The 19,904-nt window shown below is 27.7% G+C and overlaps 1 protein-coding gene across 2 annotated transcripts in view; it reads right to left on the bottom strand.

Moving 5' to 3' along the window:
* LOC107452307 (protein eyes shut homolog) overlaps nt 1-19,904 on the bottom strand; it is a 51,340-nt gene that overhangs the window by 1,301 nt on the left and 30,135 nt on the right. For both annotated transcript variants that reach the window (XM_016068696.3, XM_071178596.1), the window contains 11 exons: nt 16,997-17,236; nt 15,598-15,760; nt 13,371-13,534; nt 11,745-12,014; nt 8,638-8,769; nt 7,215-7,334; nt 6,616-6,734; nt 3,908-4,049; nt 3,279-3,427; nt 1,646-1,797; nt 1,235-1,335 (listed from right to left, as the gene is read on the bottom strand). In XM_016068696.3, the coding sequence (XP_015924182.2) occupies nt 1,235-1,335; nt 1,646-1,797; nt 3,279-3,427; nt 3,908-4,049; nt 6,616-6,734; nt 7,215-7,334; nt 8,638-8,769; nt 11,745-12,014; nt 13,371-13,534; nt 15,598-15,760; nt 16,997-17,236 (1,752 nt within the window). The remainder of the gene's footprint in view (nt 1-1,234; nt 1,336-1,645; nt 1,798-3,278; nt 3,428-3,907; nt 4,050-6,615; nt 6,735-7,214; nt 7,335-8,637; nt 8,770-11,744; nt 12,015-13,370; nt 13,535-15,597; nt 15,761-16,996; nt 17,237-19,904) is intronic.

Raw genomic sequence — 19,904 nt, 5'->3', positions numbered from 1 at the left:
GTCAATATAGTATATGATTATATCAAATACTAATCACAATAGAATATAAATATACATTAAAGCAAGAATTGTAAAACAATTGAGTTTTGAGTTTGATAAAGAACTGATTTTGATTTGCAACCAGCTTGGTCTTTCTCACAGACAAATCACTTTGCAGTTAACTCATATCTCGTAATGACGATTAAAAAAAGGAAAACATGGGCAGCATCATTCAGTTTTTAATTTATTTCATATTTTATAACCGGTGTTGAACAATCGACCCAACTCCGAGTTTAAGATAATAAATGTCCAGCTCTATAGCTTTGTAATTTTGAACCCAACCCAGAAGACAAGAGAACTCTTAGATCAAGCATTGGGAGAAACTAGCCTTCATAGAAGATTTTTTGAGGGAACTAGCCCGTATTTGTGCTACACGGAAAGGAAACCACAAGAACCTCCGACAGTTAGCCTGACTGTAAGGGGATTCTAACAAATAATTCCTCTACAAGTCAGGGCATTTTACCTCAGCACTGTGGTCAGTGCGAGCCGGACTGGGGGCACCTTATTGCGATGGAAACCTTCTATTCCCGGATCCAATGCATTCAGTTTAAAATAATCATGACAAAAGTAAGAAAAATCTCGTAAATAATGGGAAAATATCATGACTTTTTGAATAAGCAATTTATTAAATAATCAAGATATAAAAAATGGAGAGTGGCAAGAGGTTTAGGGGTTGGTAAAAATATAATCAAATTGAACAATCTTAAGAAATTACATAACATTACGCATTGGTGAAAGCAAACATGGGACAGCTTAGGGAGATTTCAATGGAAGCAACTCTGAAAATGATGAATCAGATTAAAAAATCCTTTAACAAAGCAGTAAAAACACACAAAATACATAGAAAAATGTAACAAAAATACCCTGCATGGCATGAAGTGGTATAAAAATGTTCATCATTATGATTCAAAGTAACTGAACACAGTTTAGAATGTTGCAACATAAAAATTTTAGTGTTCAATTCGAGATATTTTTATTGATAATACTTTTGATTTAATAATGAAAGAAACTAACAGAAATGGATATTATTTTCAAGATTCATTCTGAGTTCCAAAAATTATGCTCTGATTTTCTTTTAAAAAAAGTCTTCAGCAATCACAAAATAAATATACCTATATACATAAAAAATTGAAGAATTTGTAAAACAATGGTTCAAAGCATTTGCACTCAAGAGTGAAAATAATGAATATTTTACCAAAATAATACACGCCATCAGTGTTCAGTTCATAAAAATCACCAGAGACCACACTTGTATATTTTTCTCCGTCAATAAAGAGCTTTAAAATTTTATTATCCCTAAAAATAAATGCAATAGATAAAAAAAAATTAATTATTTCCATTGAAGAGTACAAATTTGGGATTTATATTTTACAGAAATATTTCTTATTTTATTTATAATAAATAAAGTGCACAATAAAAATAAATGTTGTAGTACAATATCATTATACACATAATACATTTAAATTAAAGCCGATTATGTAGATATAAAAATACATTAATTGTTGAGTAGAAATAAATAAATATTTTAACAACAATTTAAAAAAAAAGTTTACTAGAAGTTTAATTATAAAACAATGGTACTTAAATAAAAAGAGATGTAACTTACCTTTCAATGCTCACATGATGCCAAGATCCTGTTTCAGATGGAATTCTGTCAGTCATAATTTCACTTCGAGATAACCATCCTATGTTCCAAACAAGATGTAAATGATTATTACTTAAACCAATACCCAGATAATCCCCATCTTCAGAATAAATCTGCAAAATTAAAATGGGATGAACAATTGAAAACAAATGGCAATTATCAAACATGAAAAGTTCAGTGAAGATGCAATTAAGATATCAATTTAAAAAATATATTTTAAAAAATCATTTTATGACAAATGAAAGATTTTTTTTCCCTTTGTACTGTGCATAAACAGTGATAAAGCAAAATAATATTTGACATCATTTCATAAATTAAAAATTTGTTTTATTTATGTACATGTATGGTACGTAAGTACTTTATTTACATCATAGTGGAGTTGCACAAAAAGCTATTTTATACGTTCTGGGAAACATACCTGAGGATGATCCGAAGACATGCCATCATAAGTTTGTGAGGGCAATACCTCAATTTAGACACAGATCTGAAGGGAAAGAAATTTTTCTTCAGATTCCTGTATCCATGGTACTGCTCAGAAAATGACCACAGGACTTTTGAATTGACAGATTTTACAAGCACTTATATGGCATGAACTTGATAGGTCTTAGCAGAGTCTAAGATTGAACACTGGCTGCTACAAATGACAGGCTTCTCTAACGACAGTCCTCTATCCTCAGTGCATGTACTTTAAATTTATACACTTTATATATACTTCTAGAGCAGGAATGGCGAACCAATGGCACAATATTTTGGGCACTCCATCGATCACAATTGTTATTACACTATGAATTGTTATTACACTATGAAGCATATGTAACAATTAAAATAAAATTCACAAAAACAAACAAAATAATAAACAATCATTAATAAAAAAATTAACAATTAATGCTAAAAAAACAATTAATAACCATAAAAAACAAGCTAAAAATATATAACTAGCAAAAAAAAAAAAATAACTGTCCTGCTTAAACTAACATCCTACAACTTAATATAAGTTATTTGTCATCTAATCTGCAACAACAGAATTCACACTGATGTTACTTTAAGTTGTTTTAAGACATGGCAAAATGTATTTTTCGTTCAATGTAAATAAAGAGTTTTGAGTTGATAGTATTTAGTATTATTATTTTCCAAATAATCACGAAGTCAAAATTATTTGACGGCATGTCTATGACCTCATTGAACAATTTTTTAGAAAAATTGGCACGTTGGTGTATAAAGGTTCGCCACTCCTGTTCTAGAGTGTTGGATATTTTCCGAATTCTGCGCTGAATATAAGATGTTTCCTTGCACCCCATAATTTAGGTATTAATATTTGAATTTAGGGAGGAAAAGTGACAATATAAACCGAATGTAAAAATGTAAATTTAATCAGAATAAAAATCGAGTAAATATTTCTTTAAGAACATAATATTCAGTATTAACTTTCTTATAATTAGGATGAAAAAAAGTCTATCCTTATCAAATGGTAAGCTTTAAACTTTAAAGACATTGTATCTCTATTCATTTGAATCTGCTGGTTTATTCACGAAATAAAAAATGTCTGCCTTATTCACACAAAAAAAAAAAAATATATAAATTGAATTGTTCATACCTTTCCATTCCATAATAATAAACCAGATTTTTCTTTTGAAGAAAAGGCAAATGAAATGGATGTTTTAGTTAAATCCAAATGTCTGTATGAGATGTCTTGGTACAATAAATAACTTGCACCCATAAAATATGCACTCGAGACGTTAACTCCTGAAAAGAAAATATAAAATTATCTCAAGGCATATATTTAATAATTACGTACTTAAACTAATAATCTTTAATTTTATTTTTCTGCAAACACGGGTTGCATAAGGATACAAATAGATATTTAACAAAAAAATCTCTTAAACGTCCATATCGGAAAAAACAGAAAATTATTATTAACACGCGACTCATAATAATTTTTAATCACAAGTTTACAATAATTAATTCTTCTAATCAAACAATTTTAAATTTGAAACTTATTGTATTCATGCAATGAGCAATGATAAATAAAGCACAAACTGAAGATTTATGAAAAAGAAAATACAAAATATTAATAATTAAAGGAGAAAATAATTATGAAAAATCAATTAAATAAAAACAAATAATTATATACCCATAATTAAGCTGAAATATGGATAAAAAAATCTGAATAATGTTAACACTTCTTTCTTATTTGAAGATATTTAGTTATTTTATAATGATTACCTCTTTCACATTGATCTCCTTGCCAACCAATGGCACATAAACACTGATGACCACCATCTGCATTTGGAATACATGATGATCCATGAATACAGTTGTGGTGCCAACATTGGGCATGAACCTCACACATTTGACCGCGATAAGACTGGAAAGTATAAAAATGTTACAAAAATATATGTATTGGGTAAACTAACCAGTGAAGGAACACTTAAGCTTCGCTTGCCTTTTAAAAAATCATATTAATTTCAAAATCAGTAATTTTAGTTAAATGACATTGTCAACATATTTGTTACTAATTGCAAATTATGTAAAAAAATTGTAGAGCTTACATAATATTGTTTTAAAGTTTTGGATGTTCAAATAACAAGTAGTAAGAAGACCAAGTGAAGGAACAGCTCTTACCAGTGAATGAACACCCAGTAAAGGAACACTTAATTTTGGTTATTTTTTATGCTTTTTATGAATTTATAAATCATACAAGTATTTAAAAACAAGCCTATTCTTGAAATTATAACATATAAATACTTGGAAAATGTTAAATTTTTTTTGTAATCATGAATTGAAAATTTAAGTGTCAACATATTAACACATACTGTTCATTCACTGGGAAATCTATGCCCAGTAAAGGAACATGCCTGTTCCCTCACTGGTTAGAAGTTATTTTTCGTATTTTTAACATACTTTTGATGCGGAACATCACTAAAGGTACAAGAAAATTAAAGTTTATCTTTTATTTTCATTAACTTAGAAAAAAAATCAGTAAAGGAACACTTGTGCCTTCACTGGTTTTTTATCGTTTGATGATCCAGTGAATAAACACCCCCTTATCTCAGTACTTTATTATGCTATGATGCTTAAAAAAAATAAAATGTAACTTCAATAACTATATTTTGAATTCTCTTTTTCACAGCTAGAAAAATAAAACTATTACATGCAATTAATTCCACTTCAAACATATAAATACAAACACTCACCTTATAATATTTTCAAAGAAACAAGGTGTTGCAGAGATAATAACAAATTCAAAATTTTTTCCAGAGAAGTCTATTTGACCAGGTAATCCAAAACATTGCTAGATGACTTCCTATTGTTTGACAGTAAGCTATTGTTACCAATCAATCTAAAGAAAAACTTTCAAATTCTTATTTTTAATCAATATATATGAAATGTTCCTTCACTGGTTGGTTTACCCTACATTTCTTTCATTTTAAATAGAAAAGTAATAAAAGGATTATCAAAAGAATAATTCTTAAGAATTCCATTATAAGAAAACAACTTACAGCAGAAAAAGCAGATAAAAAGCTAGAAATGGATAAAGAATGACATGTTTGTGAAAATAATTATAACTAAAGTCATTCCTTTAAAATTAAATGACCATTAAATTGCTACATCTTTTTAAATGAACCTAAATAACAAAAATTTTGTGCTGTCTCGCTATGAGTTTTCAATAATCCTTGAATGGGATTGGTGAATTATGGCACAAATAATGAAGAAAATCTTCAACAAGAAAAGCTTATTAATAAATTCTTTAATTTTAAGACTATTTTTTCCACTGAAGTGCTTTAGGTAAGGGTACATTAAAAAAGTCTAAAATAAAATAAAAATCATAAATATAAAACTATTATATAAAAATCTTATCTTAGAGAATTGTTTTTCAATTTAAAAAAATTAAGAACAGTGTGAATAACAGTTTGGTGAGTGTTTGTTTTAAAGCGAAAAAATAATTTTAACAAATAAACAGAACATCATCTATAATATGTTAAAACATCAAAATAATTACAAGAAAGATAAAAATCTTCTAAACAAAGAAAGTTAAGCAACACTCTAAAGCTACGTCATATTATTTAGATGTAAAAAACCATCATAAATTTGTATCTGTTTTGTTACCCAAGACAATGTTAAGCTACAAATATAATTTTGATCTTAACTATATTTTCAAATGATACTAAGTTTACAAGAGATGTCCTAACAATTATATCCAGAATTACTAGTTGCATATTTAAACAATGTTTAAGTTCTTAATTTATCAAAAAGCCAAGCAATTTTAAATTCCTTCATATTGTAACAATCCTCCTTCCCAGAGTCGAGGGAGTTGCTTGCCTTAGAATAATTACTGGACATGACTACTAGCAGGCCCGTCTATTTAAAATTAACCTAGTCAATTCACCTCTTTGTGTGCTCTGTAACACTTCGCCTATGACTGGGGAGCATCTATTTGATTGCCCCAGTCTTTTTGACATTCGTTCCTGTGATGACTTTTGTGCCCTCTCACCTTCTGGAGCTACTTCAGTGTTGTATTGGACTGCAAGACGCCTTATGTCTGAGAAGACGATGGCGGGCGTAATTTAAAAAAAAATTTGTAACAATGAGTTGTTCACAAATTTATCCTGAGACAAGTGAGAAAATTGTATTATAAAAAATATGCGCTTTTTTAAATTTTAACAAATATTAGAACTTTATACTGTTGTCCCATTTAGTTTAAATAAAATACATTAAATATTTTATACACGCATATTATAATACTTATAATGTGCATAAAGACTGTGAATTGCTTAAATTGCTAAGTTCGGATGCAAAATTTAGGAATTATTTCCCAAAACTGAAATAAGCAAAATTTTGTATAGCTTTAAAAACTTTTGTTTAACCTTTAGTCTCTAAGTTTTGTAAATAGAGTATATAATGTAAACAGATTTTATTGTAAATATACTAACTTCAGAACACTGACAGAAAAATCCGTCATCTTTGGGAATACATAGGCCATTATTTTTGCAACTATCATAACCACAAGATGTTCCATCACAATCTTCAATATTTCTCCCATTAATGGTTCCTATATTAAAAAAACATATAAACATCAAAAAAATTTTCCAACAGAAATGAAAGCTTAGAAAACTATCACTGTGGTAAATAACACCCAGTTTCATTGCAATTGAAAAAATAAATTATTATAAAAATTTACTTTTTCAAATTTAAAAGCTATTAAGGTGTGATATATGAAGTTTTTACGATATGAAATATCTAATAAATTCAACCTATCATTAAAACAATTCAGAAAAAAAAATTTAAACAAAATAAACATAAACTATGAATTAGAAAAAAAAAGTTAAATCAACAATAATTATTAAAATTCATTTGAAATAGTAAGATACATTATAGGGTTAAAAGGTTTTTTAAATAAAATCAATGTTAAAGCAAAAAAAAAAAAAAAAAAAATGTACATTTATCATGTTTATGTGAAAAGTACATATAAGTAGAATAAACTGGAATATTAATTACAAATTTTGACAACTTTTTAATTAGTTTGACATACCATTAATATTTAATGCCACATTTTTCGAATTTATGGACAGATGTCTTACACAACCTTTAAAGTAAGTAGGCACAGTTTCAACAGCTTCTTTTGGTAATGATGAAAGATCAGGAACACCTCCTACAAATCAAATTTAAAAAAAAAAAAAAAAAAGGCGAATTTCAGTATACTTGAAATCTACAACATAAAAAATAACCATTTATTACAATATATTATTAAAAATATATATTTCTCTAGCATTTAATTAAAGAAGAGTTTAAAATAAAGTAATACAGAGCATAGAGGGATATAACATGTTCTTTTAATTCCTCTGAGATACCGTATATTCCGGCGCATAACGCGCCCCGGCGTATAACGCGCACCCGTAATTTCTAATTACTTTTTTAAATTTTAAGATATACTCTTCGTATAACGCGCACGAAAATTTGTATTGTACATGTGCAATATCTCATCTTTCAAGATCGTAAATAAAAAGTATTTTTCCCTATCTTTTGAAAAAATAAAAGAACTGAATTTGACATGCATGTGAGGGCTAGAATTGAAAGAGCAATAATGTGATTCTGGATGGACAAAAATGGTGCTAAATTGTGGGTAAAAAACATCTGGCAAATCCGTCCTGGTTGCGTAAGAAAACCAGAAAGCCTTTTAGAGTGGGACATGTTTAGGTCCCACCTTACAGATAATACAAAAAAAGTTGTAATTATAATACAAAAAAATTTTAATGATTGTAATTGATAGCGGAAGACGAATATAATGAGCTATTTATGTAATAACGAAAATCAATGAAGTATATAGGTAAAGGTATGTTATTTCTTTAAAATAAAAGTATTTTTCTAAATTTAAATTTTTTTAATCTATAATTTTTTATATTCGGCGTATACCGCGCACCCGTAAATTCCAATGTTATTTTTTGTATTAAAAGTGCGCGTTATACGCCGGAATATACGGTACGTAAAACCTTTAATATTTTTTTTTATTAACCTGAGTGATCCATTATTGGTAAAGGTTATGATTTTGTCTTATGATATTGCCAGCATCATGCCCAAACCATGAATGAGACAACAGTGCAAATTGACACATTCATGGTTTAGGCATGATGCAAACAATATTTGAAAGTTTAAAAATTAAGTTAAATGTATTGTATGCTTTTTAAACAATAATCAATATAAAATTGAAAAAGTTACACTTTAACAATCTCAATAATTTACATTGTTCATGATACTAGAAGGGATTCTCAGTAAGAAAATTAATAATCCTGCAGAATACAAAAGGTTTTAAATTTTTCTGAGATACAGTTCTGTCTAGTAGAGGTGGTAAAAAAAATATTTTAGCACAACAGTAATTAAAAACTACAAAAATGTATTAATAGATTATTTGTAGAGAGTTTTTATTCTCATAAAAATTGTAAGATAAACAATCATACCTATGAAGAAATCAGTGTTAACATCCAATATTTCCATACCAGGGGGTGAAATTGAAGTAACTTCTTCATCTTTTTCTAATTTCAAATAAGCAGCCCTTCTGTATCTACCAAATTCAACAGTTTGCCAAATATCTAATAGTGTAAAAGACATTTACTTTCCATTCAAATCTTAAAAAGTTGAAACAATATTTTCTTTGTAATTCAAAACAATTACAATAAGCAATTGGTAAATTTGTTTAGCAGTTGTGAAGCATAAATATTTAAACTGAAATAAAAAGCAAATACCAATAAATTTGTTATTGTAATTTGCTTTTTAACTCTGTGTAAATATTTTTCTTAACAGCAGTAAAAAAAGAAATAAGATTGTAGGGCCCACACTAAGGACTTCCAATTACTTGTCAGTAAATTAGACAAATATCAAAAGACTTAGTCAAATTTAAAAAGTCTTTGCCAAAGGCAAATCTTAACAAATTTTTATGATTAATTTTTTCCCACAGAAAACTTTAAGTCAAAATACAAATTTACTATAAATTGAATTATTTCAAAAATGCAAATTCAAATCAAAAGTCATTTAACAGATGGGAAGGAGCCATGAATGGGAGAAAGAGAATAAAAAATGTAAATGTTTTGTAATCTTTGAGGAAAAGAAATAAGAATAAGATGGAGTAAATTTTTGGTAGCTTCTTATACTATAGCAGTAATGTAAGAATAAACTTGTAGCAACATTTGATTATTTTTTTTAAAATTCCAACTATCTTTTAAATAAATATATTTTATTTTAAATAAAACATTTCATTAAGTTATTTAGTTTTTAATAAAAGAATTTTTTCTCTCTTGCTTATTTTTTACTGTCATGATTGTAACCATTTAGAAAAAAAGGATCTCGGTAGAAGATAAGTTACTTGAATCATTTGATTCCGCTTTATTTTGTTTTATTGGTTTCTATACTGCTCGCAGAGATTTTTTAACGAAATTTGGGCGGGGGTTGTTATACTTTATCTATCATTGAAAAATGATAATCTAAATCTGTAAAGATAAAATCAAATTTAAATTTACTTATTTCAGTAACCGTTTTAATTTTCAAATTTTACAATAAGTTTATTTTAAAAAGCAATAAGTTATTATCATGAGAATACTTATTTTCTAGAAAAATAGTTGGATGATAATATGCATCTAGCAAGCACTTAATCTGCTTTATTGATACAAACTGAATTACGAGAGAATTACGACACGCGATATTGTGTGATCTGGCAACGAGCATGTTAATTTGTACTTTACGGTTTTCTCATAATCCCTCTAGTCACTCACATTATCTGGACTTTATATGATCCTTATTAGTTATGCAACATATCTAGGGAAATAACTGTAATCCAATAAAAAATATTCATATTGATATAATTTTCAGAATCAAGGAAAATATATATATTTCTTTTAAGGTGAAAAAAATATCAATCGTTAATGCACAATTTGTCTCACTGAATTTATGATTTTTTCACATTTGGCGAATAATTTTCAGTCATTAAATCCCATAGAATTAGATGGTTCAGTTCAGTGGCATACGCAGAATTTTTTCAAGGAGGGTGTTCATAATTTTCTGAAACTACTAAAAGAAATTCGAATCTGTAATAAAGCAATATTATTTCTCTAATTTAGACAGCTAGAACTTTTTATTTAGACAACATTGTTTAGTTAAATTTTGATTTGATTTTTTAAGTTTAAGAACATAATGTAATATCTTCTGAAAAAAGTCCAATGTCATATGGGTGGAAAGTAACACTTTGAGGGTCTTTTTAACATTCATCAGATTTTGTTATGCTAGAAACGTTTTCTTCAACGGAAGTATCACATTTCAGTACAACAGAAATACTTATATTGGTACTAGATGCTGTCACCTCACTAATTTCAGGTCGTGATTTTTTCTCAAAATAATTAAAATTTTTTAAATTCTTGCGTTTTGACATCCTAAAGATCCAAGAACAGCATATATATATATATATTGGCACAGAAATATCCGCTATGCTGCAATCTCATAGTTTCGAGCTGGAATGAATAACTTTAACGAGCACAGTATCTTCAATGGTTATTGTTACTGATTTCTTCACTAGTCGAAATAGTGGCGTTGACGGGTTCGGCGATTGAATGAACTTTTCATTAGAACAAAACAGATTTAGCGACTAACTCCGAAAGACAAGCGGCAGAGATAACTCTTACTGACTAACTCCACTGTACTCCGTTCCCCCTTTTATATAATTTTTCACCGCATTTCCAAAATTCTCGAATTGTCTCAAAGAGGACAGAACGTCTAGGATTCCAGAATCATCGCGTAAAAACCTCGCGAATGACAGCCAGTCTCGAAAACTATACTGGCAGGACAAAGGAACCAGTCCGTAACAGTATCACGTGAATTTGGTTTCAAAAGTACAACCCTATTATAGTAAATGTTTTTTCAGTATTCTGAGAAATACCGTGAGAAAAAAACAAGTAGGCATAAGGCTAATAAAAATATGTAGTCTTAAAAAATAATAGCTCGCATAATTTCAACTAAAATTTTTATTTTTGCCATTTTAGCTGAGCTCAAGGGGGGTGTTTAAACCCCTAAACCCCTCCCTTGCGTACGCCACTGGTTGAGTTACATCTATAGAAAGGATAATGGTGAACGAGTTAAGAATATGACTTTTGGAGTGTTTTCTGGCAACTGAGAAAGGATAAGACTAAACACCAGATGGATTGATTCTGTGGAAAAAGATTTAAAAACCATGTGTATGAATAAATAGAGAAATCTAGTGTATGATCAGGTCAGATGGAAATGATTAGTTGGGATAGCTCTGGCCAGTACTAGGCTGTCTTGTTGATGGAAGAAATACTTTTCCTACTTTTGAGAGTTGAGGGTCCGTTAGTGCTTCACAATTACAGGACCCCTAGATTTATTACGGCTGCCACTAGATTTATGCATAAAAATTAAACAAATACAAAGGAAAGAAAATCGAGTACAGTAAAAAAAAAAAAAAGAAATTAATTATTTAAGATTTACAGAGTACAAATGATAAATCGTCTCCAATATACTAAACAAAAAGAGTATTTTAGCAAGAATGAACATAAATGCTTACTTTTATCAATCTGTTGATATGATTGTAAGACAACAGTGGATGATGGATCTGTTCCCAAATTAAATCGTAGTTGGATGTAGCTGGATGTAATGGATAAAGATATAAAATCTCGACTCAGTTCATTAAGATGCTGAGCAGCATAGAAAAGTAGTCCTTCGTCCGATAAAGGCTTGAAGCTAATGACAACATCCATACTGTGTCGTACATTCACCATTTGAGTAGAAAGAAATGAACTCACACCATCAAATAAAGGATCACTGACTGAGATATCTGAAAAAATGGAAAGTAATTTTAAATGCAAAAAATTCTTTTCTACAAAATGTATTTGGTACAAGAGGTGATTACAACATTTTATAGGTATAGTCTTAGAAAACAAAGCCTGGTTTTGCATAGAAGAAAAATATGTTCTCTTTTACAGTAAAAAAACAAAAAATAAATTAATGGTTTTCAATGTTGTATCAATTATATGGGTTTTTATATTAATAAATTATTAATTATATATTTTTACGATAAATTATTAACTATATGAAATGTTTTGTTTCCCTATCAATTTATAAACAAAATAATAAAAACTTTAAACATTTGAATTTAAATTTTGAAACTTATTAACTTATGGCTGTTGTTTTCTGTAACAAATAGCTATATAAACTTGTTTTCTTTTGACTACTAGGTTATTGCATCCGTTCTATTGTGTAGTATATATTGATTTTCATTAGATTTATGACATTAGAGTAACTTAACAAAATAAAATCCAAAAATAAATATGCAAGCAGCCCTATGAAGACAAAGAGGGAATAGGCTATTGAACTTGATAAATTAAATCATAAAAGAAAAACACAACAAGATTAACAAAATTGGCTTGAAAAATAGCTTTTGAGCAAAGTTATACAAAATTGCATTGAGTAAATACATCTGAGTATTTAAAAAGGTGTAAAAATATAAAGTTGATAAAATAATTTTGTATTAAACTACAGATGAATAATAATCTACCAGTATAAAATAAATTATATAAATTTATTTCAAGTAAATGCAATGATTCTTTCAAGATTATTATCTACTTTTCTTTCCACTGGTATTTAAATTTATAGACAACACAACATAAAAAGAACTTGAAATGGTATCTTTCTCTCTCTAAACTTATACTCTCAACTAATGTGAGAATTTTAACTTGGACAAATTTATCCTGCACCTTGCTATGGATGCATGCTAGTCGCTTAATCCAACTCCAGGATTGAGCTCACAATCCTCTGCTTTCTACCAACAATATAAGTAACATCTTAATTTAATGCAAAACCTGAGAACCTAAATTTTTAACATTTCCAGTAAAGCCCTTTGTTTTAGATTCTAAATAACTTTAAAATACTATTTAAATTTTTTGACACAGTAATACAACGGCTCATGTTTTATTGCATTACTCAATAATGCTTAAAACATTAAATTATACTATTGGTAACATTACGTATTGCAAACATTTGTATTTAAACATTATCTGATATACAAATATGCATTATAAACATTACTACTGTCTGAAGAATAAGAGATTATCAAGTACATTGTTTTAGAAAACACCATTTATGAATTAACAAGGGACAAGTACTTGGTGCTATGTATAATAAAAAAACATACTTTTTTCACAATATTTCCCACTTTGGCCTAATGGGCAATCACATCGATAATCATCATCTACTGGAACACACTGAGAAGAATTATGGCACTTGTGATTGCCTGAGGAGCATGGAGTTTCTATTTGTGTACACAAAGTTCCAACCCAACCTTCTACACACTGACATCTTAAATCACAAGGAAAAAAAGAAAGTTCTTTTTTTAATATTACACCAATAAATATTTACATTTCAAAATAATAAAAAAAATTAACCAAATAAAACCAGTTTATTATTTCGTTTTGGAGGTCGGGATAGCCTGGTCTCGCCGTGTAGTAAAGTGACTGATGCACGTTAAATCTGTCGAGTCGCAAAAGTCCTCCATGTTCTCATAACAAATCAATACCTCTGGGGGTACTGGATTGGAGATTGATTGTTCTCTGTTTCAGGTCAAAATTACGATCTGTGGATGAATGAATGGGTCCGCCCTATAAATGGGTGCGACGAATGGTGCGGCAAAAGTCAAATTCTTGGCCATACATGGAGTCACTTGAAAACAAGAACAATCGCACCCCCTCTGCCTCAATAGGCATACATCAACAACAAAATTATTTCGTAAATCAATTAATAAATACCAGATAATATAATTTCTCATATAAAATTTAAGCTGCAAAGACAGTCATCCCGCTTCAGTAAAACTTTATATTTATTTTAATTTAAGATGAGCTATGTATATCTTAAAATAAAATTGTTCTCATTTATTTAATAAATACAACAATTCAAGTAAATTTAAAAAATAATTTCATTAAATTATCAATTAGTATCGTAATGAATAATTGCGTACAAGCATATTCATCACTTGGTGAGAGAAATTTAAATTCAACAACATTTTCAACAATATCTTACCAAATTTAATTTCATTTTATCTTACCAAATTAAATTATATTTTTATTAACGTATCGTAACTTTTACTCTAGCAAAATACATATCTCCTTATCTAGCCAGTTTTGACACTAAGATAAATATACCTTCATAGATATTTATTGTTTAACACTCCAAGCATTGAGCTCCTAAGCAAAATTGTATACTGAAATTTCACTGCAACACACTACTTTCTCAGAGAATAATAAGAGGAAAACCCATTTTTTAATAAATAGAATCTTGCAGCAAAAAGTTTAACAAAAAAGCTGGAACTAACGCTCAAAGTGTTAAAGTAAAAAAACTTATAAGCTTGTAAATTTATCACATACATTAAAAAATTATTTTGAACAAATGATCACATTTATAGCTAATAATTAAATGTCATGACAGAACAATTTTAAATAATTTTATATTTGTTTGTGAAAAAAAATTAGGCACTCATGTCATGAAATCTTTCATCTTATTATAGCAGTTTTTTAATCAATAACTTAAATAAAATGTAGCTGGTTCGAAATAAGAGTCAACTAAATTGATGGTTATGTCACAAAAATGCAAAACATTTAATAGCTTAAAAAGTTGAGTTGTAAGTTTATTTTAGTAAATAATAATTAATAAACTAATAAGTCATTAACAATAGCTTTATTTAATAGTAAAATCCTAAGCTTTTGCAAGTTATTTTGTAATATCTTTCAATTTATACCTAATGTCTAAAAAGTAGCTTACTTTCTAAGAATATATTAAATGAGTAGAAATATATTCAAACATATTTATGATTTTTTAAAACTGTTTTTCATAAAACTGTTAGAAATCACTTGAAGTAAGCAGTTAGATTAAAAATAAATAAATTGTTTTAAATTTTTACAACCACATTCCTTAACATAATTTAAAATCTGTGGGACAAGGCATGATCAATATTAATATTTTGTTAAAATATAGCAAAAGCTTTTAAAAAATAGCACAGAAGATGAGAAGCCAAAGAATATATTTTGGCAGAAATCTATCAAACATAAAAAAAATTATCCAAATAAATATATCGCTGCTTATTTGAAGTTTGAAATAGAATTTATTTTATTTTGTTAATAACAATCGCAAAACTGAGAATGAGTTTACAGAAACTTAAGATGAAATCAACAATGATTTCAAAAATTCAAATCAAGTTTCTAAATGTTAAATTTTTTTTTCTCCAGAAACTGCTGCAAAGAAAACACAACTTACATTACAATGCTGATCACTAAAATAACAATAATAAATAAATAAATTCATTTATTTAACAAAAAATAATTTCTTTATGACAAAAACCGTGTAAGAGTCTATGCAAATTCAAAACTTACTGAAAAGTAGATCCTACATCAATACATGTACCACCATTTGCACATTGAACTAAATCACACTCAGTAGTATTGCACTGTTGTATATTGCGGCCATCAATGATAGGTTGTAAAGTTCTAAATACAGCATTGGGGCTATTTCTTAGTTCCACACTAAAAACACAGCCTATAACAAATATATATAACGAAAAAATTTCATTTAAGTATTTTAGAAGTTGGGTGGAGATTTTTCTTTCCAAAGCCAGTTTGAGAAACAAAATATGCATGTAATTAATATTTATTAGTTAAATTACCTCATAAAAATATGATTTTACAAATATGCATCATATACATATAAAAATACAAGAGCTCGTACAAAAATAGAATATGCTACACAATATTTGTATGCAATACATATCAAATTCCTATGCTAAAAACATATGCAGAAATTATAGTGCCAGTTTCAGTACAAAAGACAGTGCTAATAATAAGAATAAGATTTGCATTAAAAATATTAATATAACAACATAAAATTTTCCCAATTAATGCATAATATAAAATTATTTTAAAGTAATATTGATCCTAAAAATTTGACGAATTGGATAACTTTTTGTAATAAATTCTCTCTTTTTTATATCTAATCTATCCTTAAATTCAAAAGTGCCATTTTTGAGTCTTTAAAACCATTAAAAATAAAGTTACGTATTACAGAAAGTTTAACAAAACATTGACTCTACCGAAGAAAATTTTGTGGAGATATTTAAACATTTCCTGATATGGAAAAAACTATTTAAACATAAATTTATACAATTAAAACATAAATATTAAAGTTAACTTTGCGAAAGAGTGTTAGTGGATACATATTTTAACACTTTTAAGAAGACTCAGAAAAAACCATGCATGAGAATTTTAAGTTAATTATGGGGATCCCTACTTATTATTCTCAATCAATTACTTGTACTTCTCGCAATCCAAAAAGAAAAAATATAATTATATTGTTCAGTATTGATTTTTCAAAGAAATGTTCTAAACAACCTTACTTGAAGCAAAATAAATGTAATAAATTCAGAATTATACTTCAGCTTTTAGTTAACATTACATACAATCTAAATACAAAGTTTCAAAGAATTCTATATTAAACTTTTTTTGTAATGTGTGTTAGTGTAAAGAGATTTTCTCAAAATCAACATTTTTCTGAAAATGTTTTTAATTAAAGTATGTAATTGCTATTTTGCTTCCTTCGTCAGCAAAAGAATAAAAAACAATTACAACTTTAATTTTATGGATCGCAGAACAACAGTTTAAAAAGAAGATGAAAGTTAATGAACAAAATTTCAGATAAAGATGATTAAAAAAAAATTCAAATTTTCCTCAAAGTTGTGGATATTTACCCAGTCGGATACCTTAATTAGGAAATATGTACCTTCAAATCCTCTAAGCTCTTTTAATTCTTCAGGTAGCAAACTGAAATTATAGCTAGAATGCCCACCAATGTAAAGAACAGCAGGTGTATTTAACGCTGTTAACTGCCCAGATGCTAGTCCAACAACCTTTACTTGTGAATCAACCTCCAGCCAACAGTAACGACGGTGTCTTCCTATTAATACTGAATGAATAGTCACATTTTGATTCAGAGGAGAAACACTTCTTAATACCCGGGTACCTACAAAAAAAAAAGAACAAAATATAAATATACTTAAAAAACCTATTTAATGAATCTGTAAGAAAAATAATTTACGGTAAATGAATGTACAGTACAAAAGAAAGAAGTATCTTGAATATGAATAACTTTTGATCTAATGATCGAATTTTCACATACTAGGACTCATTCTCAATGATATAAGGGGGGGGGGATCTCAAATGCGCTAATTAGTTGACGCAGAAAATAATTAATCTACTAAATTAGCCACAAATGTGTAACATCATCTTAATAAATGGGTTTTTATATGGCAAAATATGAACAAAACAGGTTGTTTGTGAGAAATTGAATTTCAAATTAATATTAGGACTCAAGCTCAATGGTGACTTCAAATATTAGCATATTTGAGATCACCATTAAGTTTGAGTTCTAGTACGTGAAACTTCGATCATCAGATTAAGATTCATTGTGGGTTCTTTGTTTTTTTTTGTGTACTGTACAAGTTTCTTAAAATGTATACAGTAGTAATAATGATCACACATATCATTAGTACCTAATTCCAACAAACGGTGATTACACTAACAGAACATTTACATTGGAAATGAGATAATATTTTCTCAGTTTTTTGCGGCCTTGCAAATAAAAATATATTATAGAATTCATAAAGTAAATTTAAATTTATAAAGTTTAATTATGAGTTAGAAATCTTAATTCAAGTTTGTGAAACTGTTTACATTTAAAAGTCTATAAGATTAGTGATATAGAAATTCAAGTTGTTTCTCATCAATGATTATTTATTGCTAGTAAAAGTGAAACCTTCACAGTTTTCTAGAGTAGCGGTTCCCAATTTGTTTTAGTTAATTGAGTCCTCTAAGTGATCATACCCTAAATAATTGAACTTCTTTTGATGGAACTCCAGCATTAAAAAAAAGTTCATTAGCAGCTGTGAATATACTAGCAGAAAAAAGAAAGACCAGTACTTATTTTGAAAATATATAATGGTTAGAATAAAATATTTAATACTATGAATTTGTTCTTGGTGTATGCATATGCAGAAAAAAAAATAAAGTAAGCTAATCATAGTTTTTTAAAAAAGGGCTGTCTTAAATGTTGAAAATATTTATCAGAGAAACAAAATTCTTTATTTTTGAATTCAACTATACATTAATTTTGAATTGAAAGACTTTAATAAAAGCATATTGTTTTCATAATTTATTCAATATGTTGTAATTGAAAAAAATATTTTTTTCCTTAAATTTTTTATTTTGTCATTGGCATTTTGCATAATTAAGTTTATATAAACAACAAAAATATTAAACAAATTATGGATTACTAAATTGATTGAAATATTATTACTAGTAAAAAAAATTCAAAACCCTTCTTATAATTCTACACATGTTGTAGACAGTTAAACAAAATAAACATTTATTTTTTTTGGAAAGTTATATCTTCTTCCCATCACAAATTTAAATCTGACCCTTCCACATTCTAACAAATCCCAAAAACCACCTCTCCAGAAGAGTAATGAGAAATAATACCTCATTACAGTTAATGTGAGGAAGAACCTATTGTTATTTGACATCTGAAATAGTTGTTTTTTCAGAAAACACATTGAACATTTAAACTTCCTTACTTCCAACTCAAAATTTTTATTTCTGTTATAGTAAATATTGATGTGTGACCAAGTAGTTTCAATTCTGATATCTGTCGGACGTTAGTCCGATAATCAAATAAATGTAACCATATTATATATAAATGATTCCGTTACAGAAAAATTTAATAACATTTAGTGGGTGCTTTCAGAAACCTGTGATTATACAAATCTGAGAGACCATATGCTAAATAAAATATTTAAAATTTTTATTTTCTGACTAAAAATAGATCATGTAACATGTTTCTCAATAGTCAATTATAATATTATTTGTTCACTAATGTCCAAGCATACAGAAAATATGAAGGTAAGTAAAAATATTATTAGGTAGTACAACAATACATATTTATGAAATTATTTTTTATATTATACAATGAGCACACATTACTAAACCAATGACATTTGAAAGAATGATATTTAGAATATAATCTACTAATAATAAATTGAACCTTTTTCTCGGCACTCACCATCTTTTATAATAGTTATTTTTATAGTTAAGAATGATTAAAGCTTATAAGTCATTAAAATAAATTTTTAATAATAGTTAAATACAAAATAAAATAATGAGTACGTATATGTTCATAGCATAAAATGTATTTTAATTTTGAGTTGAATTGCACATTGTATGCACAGTTGTTTAAATTTGAAATAATATCTATGTTTTTTGGGCAGAAGTAAGGTAAATATTCTTTATTATGAGCAATGCAATACTTGTGAACAATATTGCATTGAGTAAATTATTACACCATCTATGTCATTTTAAACCTGATCAAGGATACTAATATGATTATATCATTTTACCCATTTAATGGGATACCTACTTATAGACTTATTTTCCAGTTTACTTAAAGATAGTTCATCAATTGCTCCCAAAAATCAAATAGGAAGCAAAGATCTGAACAGAATCATCTGAGTAAAATCATGACAATTGACTTTAATTTTTTTTTTATACTTATGAAATAACTAGGAAAGCATATAAGGATTTTTTTTCCTTAATAAGTTTAAAGCTAAAATTCTCTATATTTTCCTAAACAAAAATCA

The sequence above is a fragment of the Parasteatoda tepidariorum genome, chromosome 6 (genome assembly GCF_982258835.1).
Source record: "Parasteatoda tepidariorum strain Cologne lab strain chromosome 6, Ptep-v5.0, whole genome shotgun sequence".
Taxonomy (NCBI): Eukaryota; Metazoa; Arthropoda; class Arachnida; order Araneae; family Theridiidae; genus Parasteatoda; species Parasteatoda tepidariorum.
Note: the sequence above shows the minus strand (reverse complement) of the source record. Positions and strands in the feature narration are given on the sequence as shown.